General features: G+C 40.3%; 1 protein-coding gene across 1 annotated transcript in view; it reads right to left on the minus strand.

The window, feature by feature from the left end:
• The window catches only part of CFAP47 (cilia and flagella associated protein 47), a 505,984-nt gene that overhangs the window by 417,159 nt on the left and 73,996 nt on the right, over window positions 1-14,829 (minus strand). Inside the window, 2 exon segments of the mRNA XM_069540349.1 lie at window positions 118-331; window positions 1,067-1,256. Of these exon segments, the coding sequence (XP_069396450.1) occupies window positions 118-331; window positions 1,067-1,256 (404 nt within the window).

Raw genomic sequence — 14,829 nt, forward strand, 5'->3', positions numbered from 1 at the left:
TTGCTATTATTATTATTACGATCACTAATTTGTTACAGCAGGATCTGATAAGATCTCTGCATGTCATGCTGGTTATTGTATCTTACAAAATTTCAGGTATTTAATATAGCACATTACCTGAAATGTTTATGCTCTTCTCCAGACCGGATACTTGCAGCTCGGTCATTGGGAAAGGCTATCAGAGCATCCTTTATTAACTCCTTACTTGTGTTATGATTGTGAATGTGTGTCGTGGTTGATTGAAGCATTGCAACAAGTGCATGGTCCTTGTATTTTGCCAAGTCTTTCACCACAAACTGTCCCACAGGGTTACTGATCAAAGGGGATATACCTTTTAGAGAATTGAATATTAAGTGTAAATATGTTTTTTTTAATTTCCATGAATTAATTACTACACTAGACCACTGGTTCCAACTTAAAGCTAAATCCCTAAGCAAATTCAGAAAATATGAATAATTCATTTAATAAATGGATCTACATAAAACAATTTAGCAAAATAATGCATGCATAAGTAATAAAAATGCATGCAAAAAAACTAAAACATGGTAACTTGAAGGACTGGGTTGGCACACGTGAAACTGAAATTTTTATACGTTAAAGAGAGTTGAATATCAGCAATTTCATATGGGTCAATGTATAAGAGATAACTGAGAATTAGTTGAAACAGCAGCAACCAGAAAATCCACGGAATGGTCAAAACCAGTTTACAATATAGACTCAAACAAAGAAGTAAAAGAATAAAATATAAAAACCATTAAAATATTTAATAAATTTTATAGATCACTAAACCAGTGCTAGTCAAAGTTAGATCCTCAAAATGGCAGCATCAGCATCTACTGGAAACATGTTAGAAATACAAATCTTTGGGCTCCAACAAAGACCTACTTAATAATCAACGCTGGGACATAGGACAGTGATATGTTTTAACAGGCCTAGATGCACGTAGAAGTTGAGAACCATTAGATTAGACCACATTTGATATATACAGCTAAGCATTAGTATGTTAAGATAATCCTGTATTAACCAAAAATAGATAAATAAATGGTAAGCACCCCCAATAGCATACCAGGATTAATTTTCATCACAACTTTCTTGGTGGAAGGTTTGCAGACACTACTGAAATATAAACGTATCTGATGGAAAGGCTTCAGGGACAAAGACTGCAAATTTTCATCTGTCACTGAGCCAATAATCTCTATAAATTGCTTCACTTTAAAGACTCCAACTTGATGTGGAATGAATAAACATGCCACATTCTGAAAAAAGAAGAAAAGTGACCAATTGCTATAGACTGAATGTTTGTGAACACCTAAAACTCATATTTTGTTTTTTGCCTTTTTTTTTGCCACACCGCACGGCACACGGGATCTTAGCTCCTCAACAAGGGATTGAACCCGCACCCCCTGAAGTGGAACTGTGGAGTCTCAACCACTGGACTGCCAAGGAAGTCCCTGAAACTCATGTTAAAAACTCATATGTTAATGCCCTATGGCAGGGGTCCCCAACCCCTGGGCCACAGACCAGTACCAGTCCCAGTCCGGTCCATAGCCTGTTAGGAACCGGGCCGCACAGCAGGAAGTGAGCGGCGGGCAAGCAAGCGAAGCTTCATCTGTATTTACAGCTGTTCCTCATCACTCGCATTACCGCCTGAACTCCACCTCCTGTCAGATCAGCAGCGGCATTAGATTCTCATAGGAGCCCGAATTCTACAGTAAACTGCGCATGCGAAGGATCTAAGTTGCAGGCTTCTTATGAGAATCTAATGCCTGATGATCTGAGGTGGAGCTGAGGCAGTGATGCTAGCACTGGGGAGCGGCTGCAGATACAGATTATCATTAGCAGAGAGGTTTCACTGCACAGAGACCATAATAAATTAATTGCTTGCAGACTCATATCAAAACCCTATCAGTGAGTGGCAAGTAAAAACAAGCTCAGGGCTCCCACTGATTCTGCATTATGATGAGTTGTATAATTATTTCATTATATATTACAACATAATAATAATAGAAATAAAGTGCACAATGAGTGTAATGCACTTGAATCATCCCGAAACCATCCTCCCCACCCTGATCCGTGGAAAAATTATCTTCCACGAAACCGGTCCCTGGTGCCAAAAAGGTTGGGGACCGTTGCCCTATAGGATAGAATTAGGAGATCCGAGCCCTTGTTAAAGAGGGTCCACAGATCTCCCTAGCCCCTTCCACCATGGGAGGATACCACAAGAAGTCTGTGACCAGGAAGAGGGCCCACACCTGACCATGCTGGCACCCCAATCTGGGACGTCCAGCCTCCAGAACTGTTAGAAATAAATTTCTGTTGTTTATAAATTGTGCAGTCTATGGTATTTTCTTACAGCAGCCCAAATGGATTAAGAAAAACTATTGTACTGTTAGGACAAAATAAAAAGCAAATCAAAAAATATTGCTTATAAAACTTTAAGGAAAGCTAATTTATCGTGGTGATATGAAAGTCTTTAGAAATATCATATACAGAATTGACAAACCTTCAAGATACACATTACTGGAAAATTATCTAAGAAAAAATTAAGATTAATGGTACTGAAGCACTTCCAGAACGGCAGATTAAAGACCTCCAAATAGTTACTCATCCACAAACAGAAAGAGAACACTAGGAAAATTGTCAAAATCAACTTCTCGGATATTTGAAAATTACCTAAAATACTGCAAAAGTCCAAAGAGTATTTATTTTTTTTAAATGGCTGAATTCTAAACAAAGAACAGGCTTTGTGGCATTTTTACCTACTGTAATCACATCCTCTTATTCCAAATTCGTGCTCTCCTTGAAAAACAACAGCCTTGCAACTATGGTAACTGTGAAAATGATTAGCCTAGCAGCCATCGAGGGAGAATGGGTTTAAAACTCTCCGAAAACCCCATCCCCAGAGAAGTGCTCATATGTGTTCTGTCTGAAAGCTAGCTGAAAAGCCTAGTTTGAGAGCATGGCTTTAACTGACCTGATTCAGAGCTCACTCTGTGTGAACAACTCTCTCCCTAGGGTTTTGCCACCCTCCCCTTGAAAAAGAATCAGCTGCAACTGTTGAACATCACAGCAACCTGAGATAGCATTAGCATTTAAGGCTAATAAGAAATAAGAGAATAAAAAAACAAAGCCAAAAATGTTCAGAGGGTATTAGAAAAGCTCTGACATATTCCTGGCAATCTAGATTGCCACACACACGTGCAAGAGAGTGTATATCCCCAGGAAAGATTTGAGAAAGATCTAATCTGTCACCTCTGGCTGACTTTGGGACTCGGTACAAGGAGGACCTGAAGCCAGAAAGAGTTGTAAACTACCTGGTAGAACACTGAAGTCATGGCCCACTCAACACATTTATACAGAGGTACTCAGCAAAGGCTGTGAGACATATGGAATCAAGGAATTTAAGGGAGTCTCTGCCCAATCAATAGCTGACCACTAAATTAATTGAGCAACACTTGATAGTCTGCACACAGCAAAGAAAACAACCTTTTCAGAATTAGTCTAGAAAGTCACTAAACAAATAAAACAACAACAACAAAGAGCAAAAATCCTATGGGAGATCTGATTTCCAGAGCTCTCAAATTATATTATTTAAAATGCCCAGTTTTCAACAAAAACTTACTGGACACTCAAAGAACTAGGAAGTTATGGCCAACACACAAGAGAGAGGCAATAAACAGAAACTGTCCCTGAGGAAAAACAACTGTTGGACCTATTAAACAAAGACAGTAAGTACAGTACTATAAATATGTTCAAAGGACTGAAGAAAAACATGTCTAAAGACTTAAAGGAAACATGAGAACAACATCTCACAAAATGGAGCATATCAATAAAGTACAGAAATTGTTAAAAAGAACAAATAAAGACAAGGGAATGTAGGAAACTCACAAGTATGTGGAAATTAAACAATACACTCCTAAGCAACTAATGGGTCAAAGAAGAAGTCTCAAAGGAAATTAGAAAATACTTTGAGATGAAGAAAAACTAAAACTCAACATACCAAAACTTATGGAATGCAGCAAAAGCACTGATTAGAAGTACATTTATAGCAGTAAGCACCTATATTAAAAAAGACAAAGGCCTTTGTCATGTAATACATGAAATAGAGAATAGAAAACAACAGAGAAAATCAACAAACCTGAAAGTATGTCTTTGAAATCATTAATGATATTGAAAAAAAACTTGAGCTAGACAAACCAAGCCAACAACAACAACAACAAAAACTCAATTTCTTAAAATCAGGAATAAAAGAGAGGACATCTTTACCAACTCTACATCAATAAAAAGGAGTATGAAGGAATACAATGAACAATCATATGCCAACCAATTAGATAACCTATATGACATGGACAAATCCTCAGAAAGACACAAACTTCTGAAAATGGTTCTAGAAGAAACAGAAAATCTGAATAGCCTAGGATAACAAGAGATTAAAGTAGGAATTTTTAAACTTCTGACAAAGAGAAGTCCAGAACCAGGTGGCTTTGATGAATTTTACTGAACATTTAAAGAATTAGCACCAATTCTACAAAAACTACTCCAAAAATTAAAGGGAACACTTTCCAAATCCTTCCATACCAGTTTTAGGCTAATGTAAAAAGTAAAGACATTCAAGAAAATAAAACTACAGACTAATGTCCTTTATGAATATATATGCAAAACTCTACCAAACATTATCAAATTGAATTCAGCAACACATACAAAGGATTATCCACACTATGTAACTATGTAAAACTATGTAAAACTATGTAAAACTCCTTTGCCATGTAACATCACATATTTGGTCTTGGGAAGAATTTTTTGGATTAGACTTCAAAAGCACATACAACAAAAGTAAAAAATAGACAAGACTGCATCAAACTAAAAACCTTCTGTTGAGCAAAAGAAACAGTCAACACAGTGAAGAGACAGCCTACAGAATGGGAAAAATACTTGTGAATCATCTAACTGATATAGGGTTAATATGCAAAATATATAAGGAACTCATACAAATCAAAAGTAAACTAATAACCTGGTTAAAAAAATGGGCAGGTGCAGCAGAAACTAGGTGGCGGGTAGGGAGTGAGCAGCTCCGCGTCGCCACTGCACCTACAGTGTGCCTCGGTAGTGGTGAGTCCTGGTACAAGACCACAGTTTGATAAGTCGTCTCCTACTGCATTAAGGATGGCCAACCTCAGCATGAGATACGCCTCTGGACATTGATGGCTTAAAGTCTTTCTATAAAAATCTACTACTGAACAGATCTTCAAGATGGCGGAAGAGTAAGAGGTGGAGATCACCCTCTGCCCCACAAATACATCAGAAATACATCTACATGTGGAACAGCTCCTACAGAACACCTACTGAATGCTGGCAGAAGACCTCAGACCTCCCAAAAGGCAAGAAACTCCCCACGTACCTGGGTAGGGCAAAAGAAAAAAGCAATAAACAGAGACAAAAGAATAGGGACGGGACCTGCACCAGTGGGAGGGAGCTGTGAAGGAGGAAAGGATTCCACACACTAGGAAGCCCCTTCGCGAGCGGAGACTGCGGGGAGCGGAGGGGGAAGCTTCGGAGCCACGGAGGAGAGCACAGCAAGAGCGGTGCGGAGGGCAAAGCGGAGAGATTCCCACACAGAGGATCGGTACCGACCACTCACCAGGCCGAGAGCCTTACGCACCGGGGTGGGCAGGGGCTGGGAGCTGAGGCTCGGGCTTCGGAGGTCGGATCCCTGGGACAGGACTGGGGTTGGCTGCGTGAACACAGCCTGAAGGGGGCTAGAGCACCACGGCTAGCCCGGAGGGAGTACGGGAAAAAGTCTGGAGCTGCTGAAGAGGCAAGAGACTTTTTCTCGCCTCTTTGTTTCCTGGTGCGCGAGGAGAGGGGATTAAGAGCACTGCTTAAAGGAGCTCCAGAGACAGGCTAACAGCGCGGACCCCAGAGATGGGCATGAGACGCTAAGGCCGCTGCTGCTGCCACCAAGAAGCCTGTCTGCAACCACAGCTCACTCTCCACACCTCCCCTCCCGGGAGCCTGTGCAGCCCACCACTGCCAGGGTCCCATAATCCAGGGACAACTTCCCCGGGAGAACGCACGGCGCGCCTTAGGCTGGTGCAATGTCATGCCGGCCTCTGCCGCCACAGGCTCGCCCAGCACTCCGTACCCCTCCCTCCCCCGGGCCTGAGTGAGCCAGAGCCCCCTAAGCAGCTGCTCCTTAAACCCCATCCTGTCTGAGGGAAGAACAGATGCCCTCCGGCGACCTAAACACAGAGGCGGGGCCAAATCCAAAGCTGAGCACCTGGGAGCTATGAGAACAAAGAAGAGAAAGGGAAATCTCTCCCAGCAGCCTCAGGAGCAGCGGATTAAAGCTGCACAATCAACTTGATGTACCCTGCATCTGTGGAATACATGAATAGACAACGAATCATCCCAAATTGAGGAGGTGGACTTTGAGAGCAAAATTTATTATTTTTTCCTCTTTTCCTCTTTTGGTGAGTGTGTATGTGTATGCTTTTGTGTGAGATTTTGCCTGTATACCTTTGCTTTCACCATTTGTCCTAAGCTTCTGTCCGTCCCTTTCTTTTTCTAAATAATTATTTTTTAATTTAATAACTTTATTATATTTTACTTTATTTTATTCTACTGTATCTTCTTTCTTTCTCTTTTCCTTCCTTCCCTCCTTCCTTCCTTCCTTGCTCTCTCCTTCCCTCCCTCCATTCTTTCCTTCTTTTCTTCTTTCTTCCTTCCTTCCTTTCCTCCCTCCCTCCCTCCATCCCTCCTTTCTTTCTTTCTTTCTTTCTTTCTTTCTTCTTACTTCTACTAATTCTTTCTCTCTACTTTTACTCCCTTTTATTCTGAGCCGTGTGAATGAAAGGCTCATGGTGTAACAACCAGGAGTCAGTGCTGTGCCTCTGAGGCGGCACAGCCAACTTCAGGACACTGGTCAACAAGAGACCTCCAGGCTCCACATAATATCAAACGGCGAAAATCTCCCAGAGATCTCCATCTCAACACCACCACCCAGCTTCACTCACGACCAGCAAGCTACAGTGCTGGACAACCTATGCCAAACAACTAACAAAACAGGAACACAACCATACCCATTAGCAGAGAGGCTGCCTAAAATCATAATAAGTCCACAGACACCCCAAAACAAACCACCAGACATGGACCTGCCCACTAGAGAGACAAGATCCAGCCTCATCCACCAGAACACAGGCACTAGTCCCCTACACTAGGAAGCCTACATAACCCACTGAACCATAACATAACCCACTGGGGACAGACATCAAAAACAACGGGAACTACGAACCTGCAGCCTGCAAAAAGGAGACCCCAAACACAGTAAGATAAGCAGAATGAGAAGATAGCAAAGCACACAGCAGATGAAGGAGCAACATAAAAACCCACCAGACCTAACAAATGAAGAGGAAATAGGCAGTCTACCTGAAAAAGAATTCAGAATAATGATAGTAAAGATGATCCAAAATCTTGGAAACAGAATAGACAAAATGCAAGAAACATTTAACAAGGACCTAGAAGAACTAAAGATGAAACAAACAATGATGAACAACACAATAAATGAAATGAAAAAGACTCTAGATGGGATCAATAGCAGAATAACTGAGGCAGAAGGACGGATAAGAGACCTGGAAGATAAAATAGTGGAAATAACTACTACAGAGCAGAATAAAGAAAAAAGAATGAAAAGAACTGAGGACAGTCTCAGAGACCTCTCAGACAACATTAAACGCACCAACATTCGAATTATAGGGGTTCCAGAAGAAGAAGAGAAAAAGAATGGGACGGAGAAAATATTTGAAGAGATTATAGTTGAAAACTTCCCTAATATGGGAAAGGAAATAGTTAATCAAGTCCAGGAAGCACAGAGAGTCCCATACAGGATAAATCCAAGGAGAAATTCGCCAAGACACATATTAATCAAACTGTCAAAAATTAAATACAAAGAAAGCATATTAAAAGCAGCAAGGGAAAAACAACAAATAACACACAAGGGAATCCCCATAAGGTTAACAGCTGATCTCTCAGCAGAAACTCTGCAAGCCAGAAGGGAGTGGTAGGACATACTGAAAGTGATGAAGGAGAAGAACCTGCAACCAAGATCACTCTACCCAGCAAGGATCTCATTCAGATTTGATGGAAAAATTAAAACCTTTACAGACAAGCAAAAGCTGAGAGAGTTCAGCACCACCAAACCAGCTTTACCTCAAATGCTAAAGGAACTTCTCTAGGCAAGAAACACAAGACAAGGAAAAGACCTACAATAACAAACCCAAAACAATTAAGAAAATGGGAATAGGAACATACATATCGATAATTACCTTAAATGTAAATGGACTAAATGCTCCCACCAAAAGACACAGATTGGTTGAATGGATATAAAAACAAGACCCATATATATGCTGTCGACAAGAGACCCACTTCAGACCTAGAGACACATACAGACTGAAAGTAAGGGGATGGAAAAAGATATTCCATGCAAATGGAAACCAAAAGAAAGCTGGAGAAGCAATTCTCATATCAGACAAAATAGACTTTAAAATAAAGACTATTAGAAGAGACAAAGAAGGACACTACATAATGATCAAGGGATCGATCCAAGAAGATATAACAATTGTAAATATTTATGCACCCAACAAAGGAGCACCTCAATACATGAGGCAAATACTAACAGCCATAAAAGGGGATATCGAAAGTAATATATTCATAGTAGGGGACTTTAACACCCCACTTTCACCAATGGACAGATCATCCAAAATGAAAATAAATAAGGAAACACAAGCTTTAAATGATACATTAAATAAGATGGACTTAATTGATATTTATAGGACACTCCATCCAAAAACAACAGAATACACATTTTTCTCAAGTGCTCATGGAACATTCTCCAGGATAAATCATATCTTGGGTCACAAACCAAGCCTTGGTAAATTTAAGAAAATTGAAATTATATCAAGTATCTTTTCCGACCACAACACCATGAGACTAGATATCAATTACAGGAAAAGATCTGTAAAAAATACAAACACATGGAGGCTAAACAATACACTAATTAATACCGAAGTGATCACTGAAGAAATCAAAGAGGAAATAAAAAAATACCTAGAAACAAATGACAATGGAGACACGACGACCCAAAACCAAGAGGATGCAGCAAAAGCAGTTCTAAGAGGGAAGTTAATAGCAATATAAGCCTACCTTAAAAAGCAGGAAACATCTCGAATAAACAAACTAACCTTGCACCTCAAGCAATTAGAGAAAGAAGAACAAAAAATCCCCAAAGTTAGCAGAAGGAAACAAACTATAAAAATCAGATCAGAAATAAATGAAAAAGAAATGAAGGAAACAATAGCAAAGATCAATAAAACTAAAAGCTGGTTCTTTGAGAAGATAAACAAAATAGATAACCCATTAGCCAGACTCATCAAGAAAAAAAGGGAGAAGACTCAAATCAACAGAATTAGAAATGAAAAAGGAGAAGTAACAACTTACACTGAAAAAATACAAAAGATCATGAGAGATTACTACAAGCAACTCTATGCCAATAAAATGGACAACCTGGAAGAAATGGACAAATTCGTAGAAATGCACAACCTTGTGAGACTGAACCAGGAGGAAGAAATAGAAAATATGAACAGACCAATCACAAGCACCAAAATTGAAACTGTGATTAAAAATCTTCTAACAAACAAAAGCCCAGAACCAGATGACTTCACAGGCAAATTCTATCAAACATTTAGAGAAGAGCTAACACCTATCCTTCTCAAACTCTTTCAAAATATAGCAGAGGGAGGAACACTCCCAAATTCCTTCTATGAGGCCACCATCACCTTGATACCAAAACCAGACAAGGATGTCACAAAGAAAGAAAACTACAGGCCAATATCACTGATGAACATAGATGCAAGAATCCTCAACAAAATACTAGCGAACAGAATCCAACAGCACATTAAAAGGATCATACACCATGATCAAGCGGGGTTTATTCCACGAATGCAAGGATTCTTCAATATACACAAATCAATCAATGTGATAAACCATATTAACAAACTGAAGAAGAAAAACCATATGATCATCTCAATAAATGCAGAGAAAGCTTCTGACATAATTCAACACCCATTTATGATAAAAACCCTGCAGAAAGTAGGCATAGAGGGAACTTTCCTCAACCTATTAAAGGCCATATATGACAAGCCCACAGCCAACATCATCCTCAATACTGAAAAACTGAAAGCATTTCCACTAAGATCAGGAACAAGACAAGGTTGCCCACTCTCACCACTCTTATTCAACATAGTTTTGGAAGTTTAAGCCACAGCAATCAGAGAAGAAAAGGAAATAAAAGAAATCCAAATCGGAAAAGAAGAAAAACTGTCACTGTTTGCAGATGACATGATACTATAAATAGAGAATCCTAAAGATGCTACCAGAAAACTGCTAGAGATAATCAATGAATTTGGTAAAGCTGCAGGATACAAAATTAATGCACAGAAATCTCTGGCATTCCTATACACTAATGATGAAAAATCTGAAAGTGAAATCAAGAAAACACTCTCATTAACCACTGCAACAAAAAGAATAAAATACCTAGGAATAAACCTACCTAAGGAGACACAAGACCTGTATGCAGAAAATCATAAGATACTGATGAGAGAAATTAAAGATGATAGAAATAGATGGAGAGATATACCATGTTCTTGGATTGGAAGAATCAACATTGTGAAAATGACTCTACTACCCAAAGCAATCTATAGATTCAATGCAATCCCTATCAAACTACCACTGGCATTTTTCACAGAACTAGAACAAAAAATTTCACAATTTGTATGGAAACACAAAAGACCCCGAATAGCCAAAGCAATCTTGAGAACGAAAAATGGAGCTGGAGGAATCAGGCTTCCTGACTTCAGACTCTACTACAAAGCTACAGTAATCAAGACAGTATGGTACTGGCACAAAAACAGAAAGATAGATCAATGGAACAGGATAGAAAGCCCAGAGATAAACCCACACACATATGGTCACCTTATCTTTGATAAAGGAGGCAGGAATGTACAGTGGAGAAAGGACAGCCTCTTCAATAAGTGGTACTGGGAAAACTGGACAGCTACATGTAAAAGTATGAGATTAGATCACTCCCTAACATCATACACAAAAATAAGCTCAAAATGGATTGAAGACCTAAATGTAAGGTCAGAAACTATCAAACTCTTAGAGGAAAACACAGGCAGGACACTCTATGACATAAATCACAGCAAGATCTTTTTTGACCCACCTCCTAGAGAAATGGAAATAAAAACAAAAATAAACAAATGGGACCTAATGAAACTTCAAAGCTTTTGCACAGCAAAGGAAACCATAAATAAGACCAGAAGACAACCTTCAGAATGGGAGAAAGTATTTGCAAATGAAGCAACTGAGAAAGGGTTAATTTCCAAAATTTACCAGCAGCTCATGCAGCTCAATAACAAAAAAACAAACAACCCAATCCAAAAATGGGCAGAAGACCTAAATAGACATTTCTCCAAAGAAGATATACAGACTGCCAACAAACACATGAAAGAATGCTCAACATCATTAATCATTAGAGAAATGCAAATCAAAACTACAATGAGATATCATCTCACACCAGTCAGAATGGCCATCATCAAAAAATCTAGAAACAATAAATGCTGGAGAGGGTGGGGAAAAAAGGGAACCCTCTTGCAGTGCCGGTGGGAATGTGAATTGGTTCAGCCACTATGGAGAACAGTATGGAGGTTCCTTAAAAAACTACAAATAGAACTACCATATGACCCAGCAATCCCACTACTGGGCATATACCCTGAGCAAACCATAATTCAAAAAGAGTCATGTACCAAAATGTTCATCGCAGCTCTATTTACAATAGCCCGGAGATGGAAACAACCTAAGTGTCCATCATAGGATGAATGGATAAAGAAGATGTGGCACATATATACAATGGAATATTACTCAGCCATAAAAAGAAATGAAATTGAGCTATTTGTAATGAGGTGGATAGACCTAGAGTCTGTCATACGGAGTGAAGTAAGTCAGAAAGAGAAAGACAAATACCGTATGCTAACACATATATATGGAATTTAAGAAAAAAAAATGTCATGAAGAACCTAGCGGTAAGACAGGAATAAAGACACAGACCTACTGGAGCACGGACTTGAGGCTATGGGGAGGGGGAAGGGTGAGCTGTGACAAAGCGAGAGAGAGACATGGACATATATACACTACCAAACGTAAGGTAGATAGCTAGTGGGAAGCAGCCACATAGCACAGGGATATCAGCTCGGTGCTTTGTGACCCCCTGGAGGGGTGGGATAGGGAGGGTGGGAGGGAGCGAGACGCAAGAGGGAAGAGATATGGGAACATATGTATATGTGTAACTAATTCACTTTGTTATAGAGCAGAAACTAGCACACCATTGTAAAGCAATTATACCCCAATAAAGATGTTTTAAAAAAAAATTCTCTTTATCAATCCACCATCTGGAGAGAGAATAGTCTATAAGTAATCTTTTTGTTTTCATTCTGTAGGAGAAATAATCATGTGTCACTTCACTCTTCTTTTGTAAATTATTTGCTTATTTTTCCCATTTTAAAGGCTTCCCTAACATCTGTAATTAGAATTTCCCATGCCTTTTGAAGTTTATTTTTCTTAACCTTAAAAATATTTTTAGGAATAGTATGTGTTCCCTGTGGAAGACAAAGAACATAAAAAATTAAAATATGAACTGCTAGCCCTTAATGTACTTATTAGTAAACTTCCACTGCCCAATGAAGAGCCACAAAACATAGCATCCTAACACAACAACTGTTTGTTCTCACAGATCTACAGGTTGGCTGAGGGGCTCTACTTCACGCTGTAGCTTAGGACCAGAGGGCTGGCTGGGACCCTTTCTAATGGTGATGACAGTTTTAAAATGTGAGGTGGGTCTTATAAGTGCTGTCACAGAAAGATCTTGCATTCACTTCCATTAAGTTACAAGAGCAAGTCACAGAACAATATGTACACTGTGGCCCCTGTGTGTTAAAAATTCAACATATTTTTGTAGCACATCTATGTACAAAGAAGCCTCAAATCAGCTTTAGAATGACACACACCAGACAGTTAATTGTGGTTACTTTTGAAAAAGGGGCTGAATTTTCGAGCAATGTTGTAAGGGAGGAGTTTGTGATTTATGTGTGTAAGAAGTTTTTATAAGAAGAATATATATGCTATGATTAGCTCTGTCATTAAAACATTTAAATGAGCCTAAGAGTAGAAATAGTAGTTGTGTATCACTCGGATTAAGTAACTGCTAACTGATGCAACAGAGAAAACCTGATATCTGAATGACTTAACACAACAAAAGTCTGTTTCTTGTGCACATAAAATCTGATGAAGGTTGGCAGAGGCTCACCTCTCACAGATGACTCCGAGATCCCGGCTATGTACGTCGCGTGGCTCCACACCTCAACACGGGCTCTCTCTGTTTGCTGCTGAATGGAAGAGAAAGCACAGAGGTGCCGTACTGACTCCCTCGTGCCTTGGTCTGGAGGTGACCCTTCCTAATTACAAGTGGACTGGGAATATAGTCTCCCCAGGAACCCAAGGAGAGCAAGACAGGATGTGGATGAGGTTTGCAGTCTCCCATAAACTGGTGTATAGTGTGTGCTCAATAAAGAGCAACTACTGCAATTGCTTATGACAACAACCCTCTTAGTTAGTTGGAGGAGTTTCTGAGAAGGCCAAATTTACCTTGAAATTCACCAAGTTTTTCTTGTGCATACTATGTAAGACATGTTTGCAAATACAGGATTCCCTCTAATTTCCAAAAGTACCCTGTACATCTCAGCAGAGAGGGCTTTCACCAGTACCTTTCTGCATTGCCAGTTGCAATAACCTGTGTAATCTCAGTAGGCTGGGAATTTTCTCCTAACTTTTGGTTGCATGGTCAAAATCATAGCCACCCACCACCTGACTGAACATACCTGAACACCCGAACAGGTGCCATTAAGCATATTGAACAAACAGCATCTCCCCTGGGGCCGATACAGACAAGGATTACTGGGAGGATGGTGAATTACTTTTCCTTGTTATTCAAAGCTAGCATGTCTGACAAAGAACCATTTTCCACCTCCAAGAAGGACTCCAAGATGGGTTTTTAGGAATTCAGCCTCAGCAGATGTTTGTTTACACAGTGATTTCCTTGGTCCCTCCTCCTTTACCACTTAGGAAGAAGGCTTTGGTTTTGGACCCCTTAATTAAGTTCACTCATCAGTGTATGGATTCAGTGGCCAGATTCAAAGAAGACACTTCATTAAAATCCTACTGCAAATATCACGTTGTTTCAAACAAGGCCTCCCTAGCCTTGGGGTTATAAGCCAAGGCCCTGTAGAGTCCATACCAAATCAGAGTCTCGTCACCAGCAGGTTTGCAAACACTGAGAATGTGGTGGAGGCACCCAGTGGGGATGAGGAGGTGTGTAAACGTCACTGTCTGAAGTGAACAGATACATGGAAAGGGCAGCTGCTGTCCCAGGGGTCCACGGTGACGAACGGGATCTGCGGGGAGTCGGGATGCTCCGAGTCAGGGGAGGGCAGGGCATATGGGCTGTCCGTTCCTCCGGGAGCTGAGTGCAGCCTCCAGAGGAAGATGCAGAGAAGAGCTGGCCAGCAGGTCAGCTTCCAGTCTGGACACGAGGGCACACTGGGGAAGACCAAGGGTCAGGGCGCTGTGATGCCACAAAGTGCTGGGACTGGACCCCCGTGCCGGGACCGGGGCAATCAGCTCTCAGGGAAGCCTGGGGCGAGGGGCAGGAGGATCCTAGGTAAA

Source organism: Delphinus delphis, chromosome X (genome assembly GCF_949987515.2).
Source record: "Delphinus delphis chromosome X, mDelDel1.2, whole genome shotgun sequence".
NCBI lineage: Eukaryota > Metazoa > Chordata > Mammalia > Artiodactyla > Delphinidae > Delphinus > Delphinus delphis.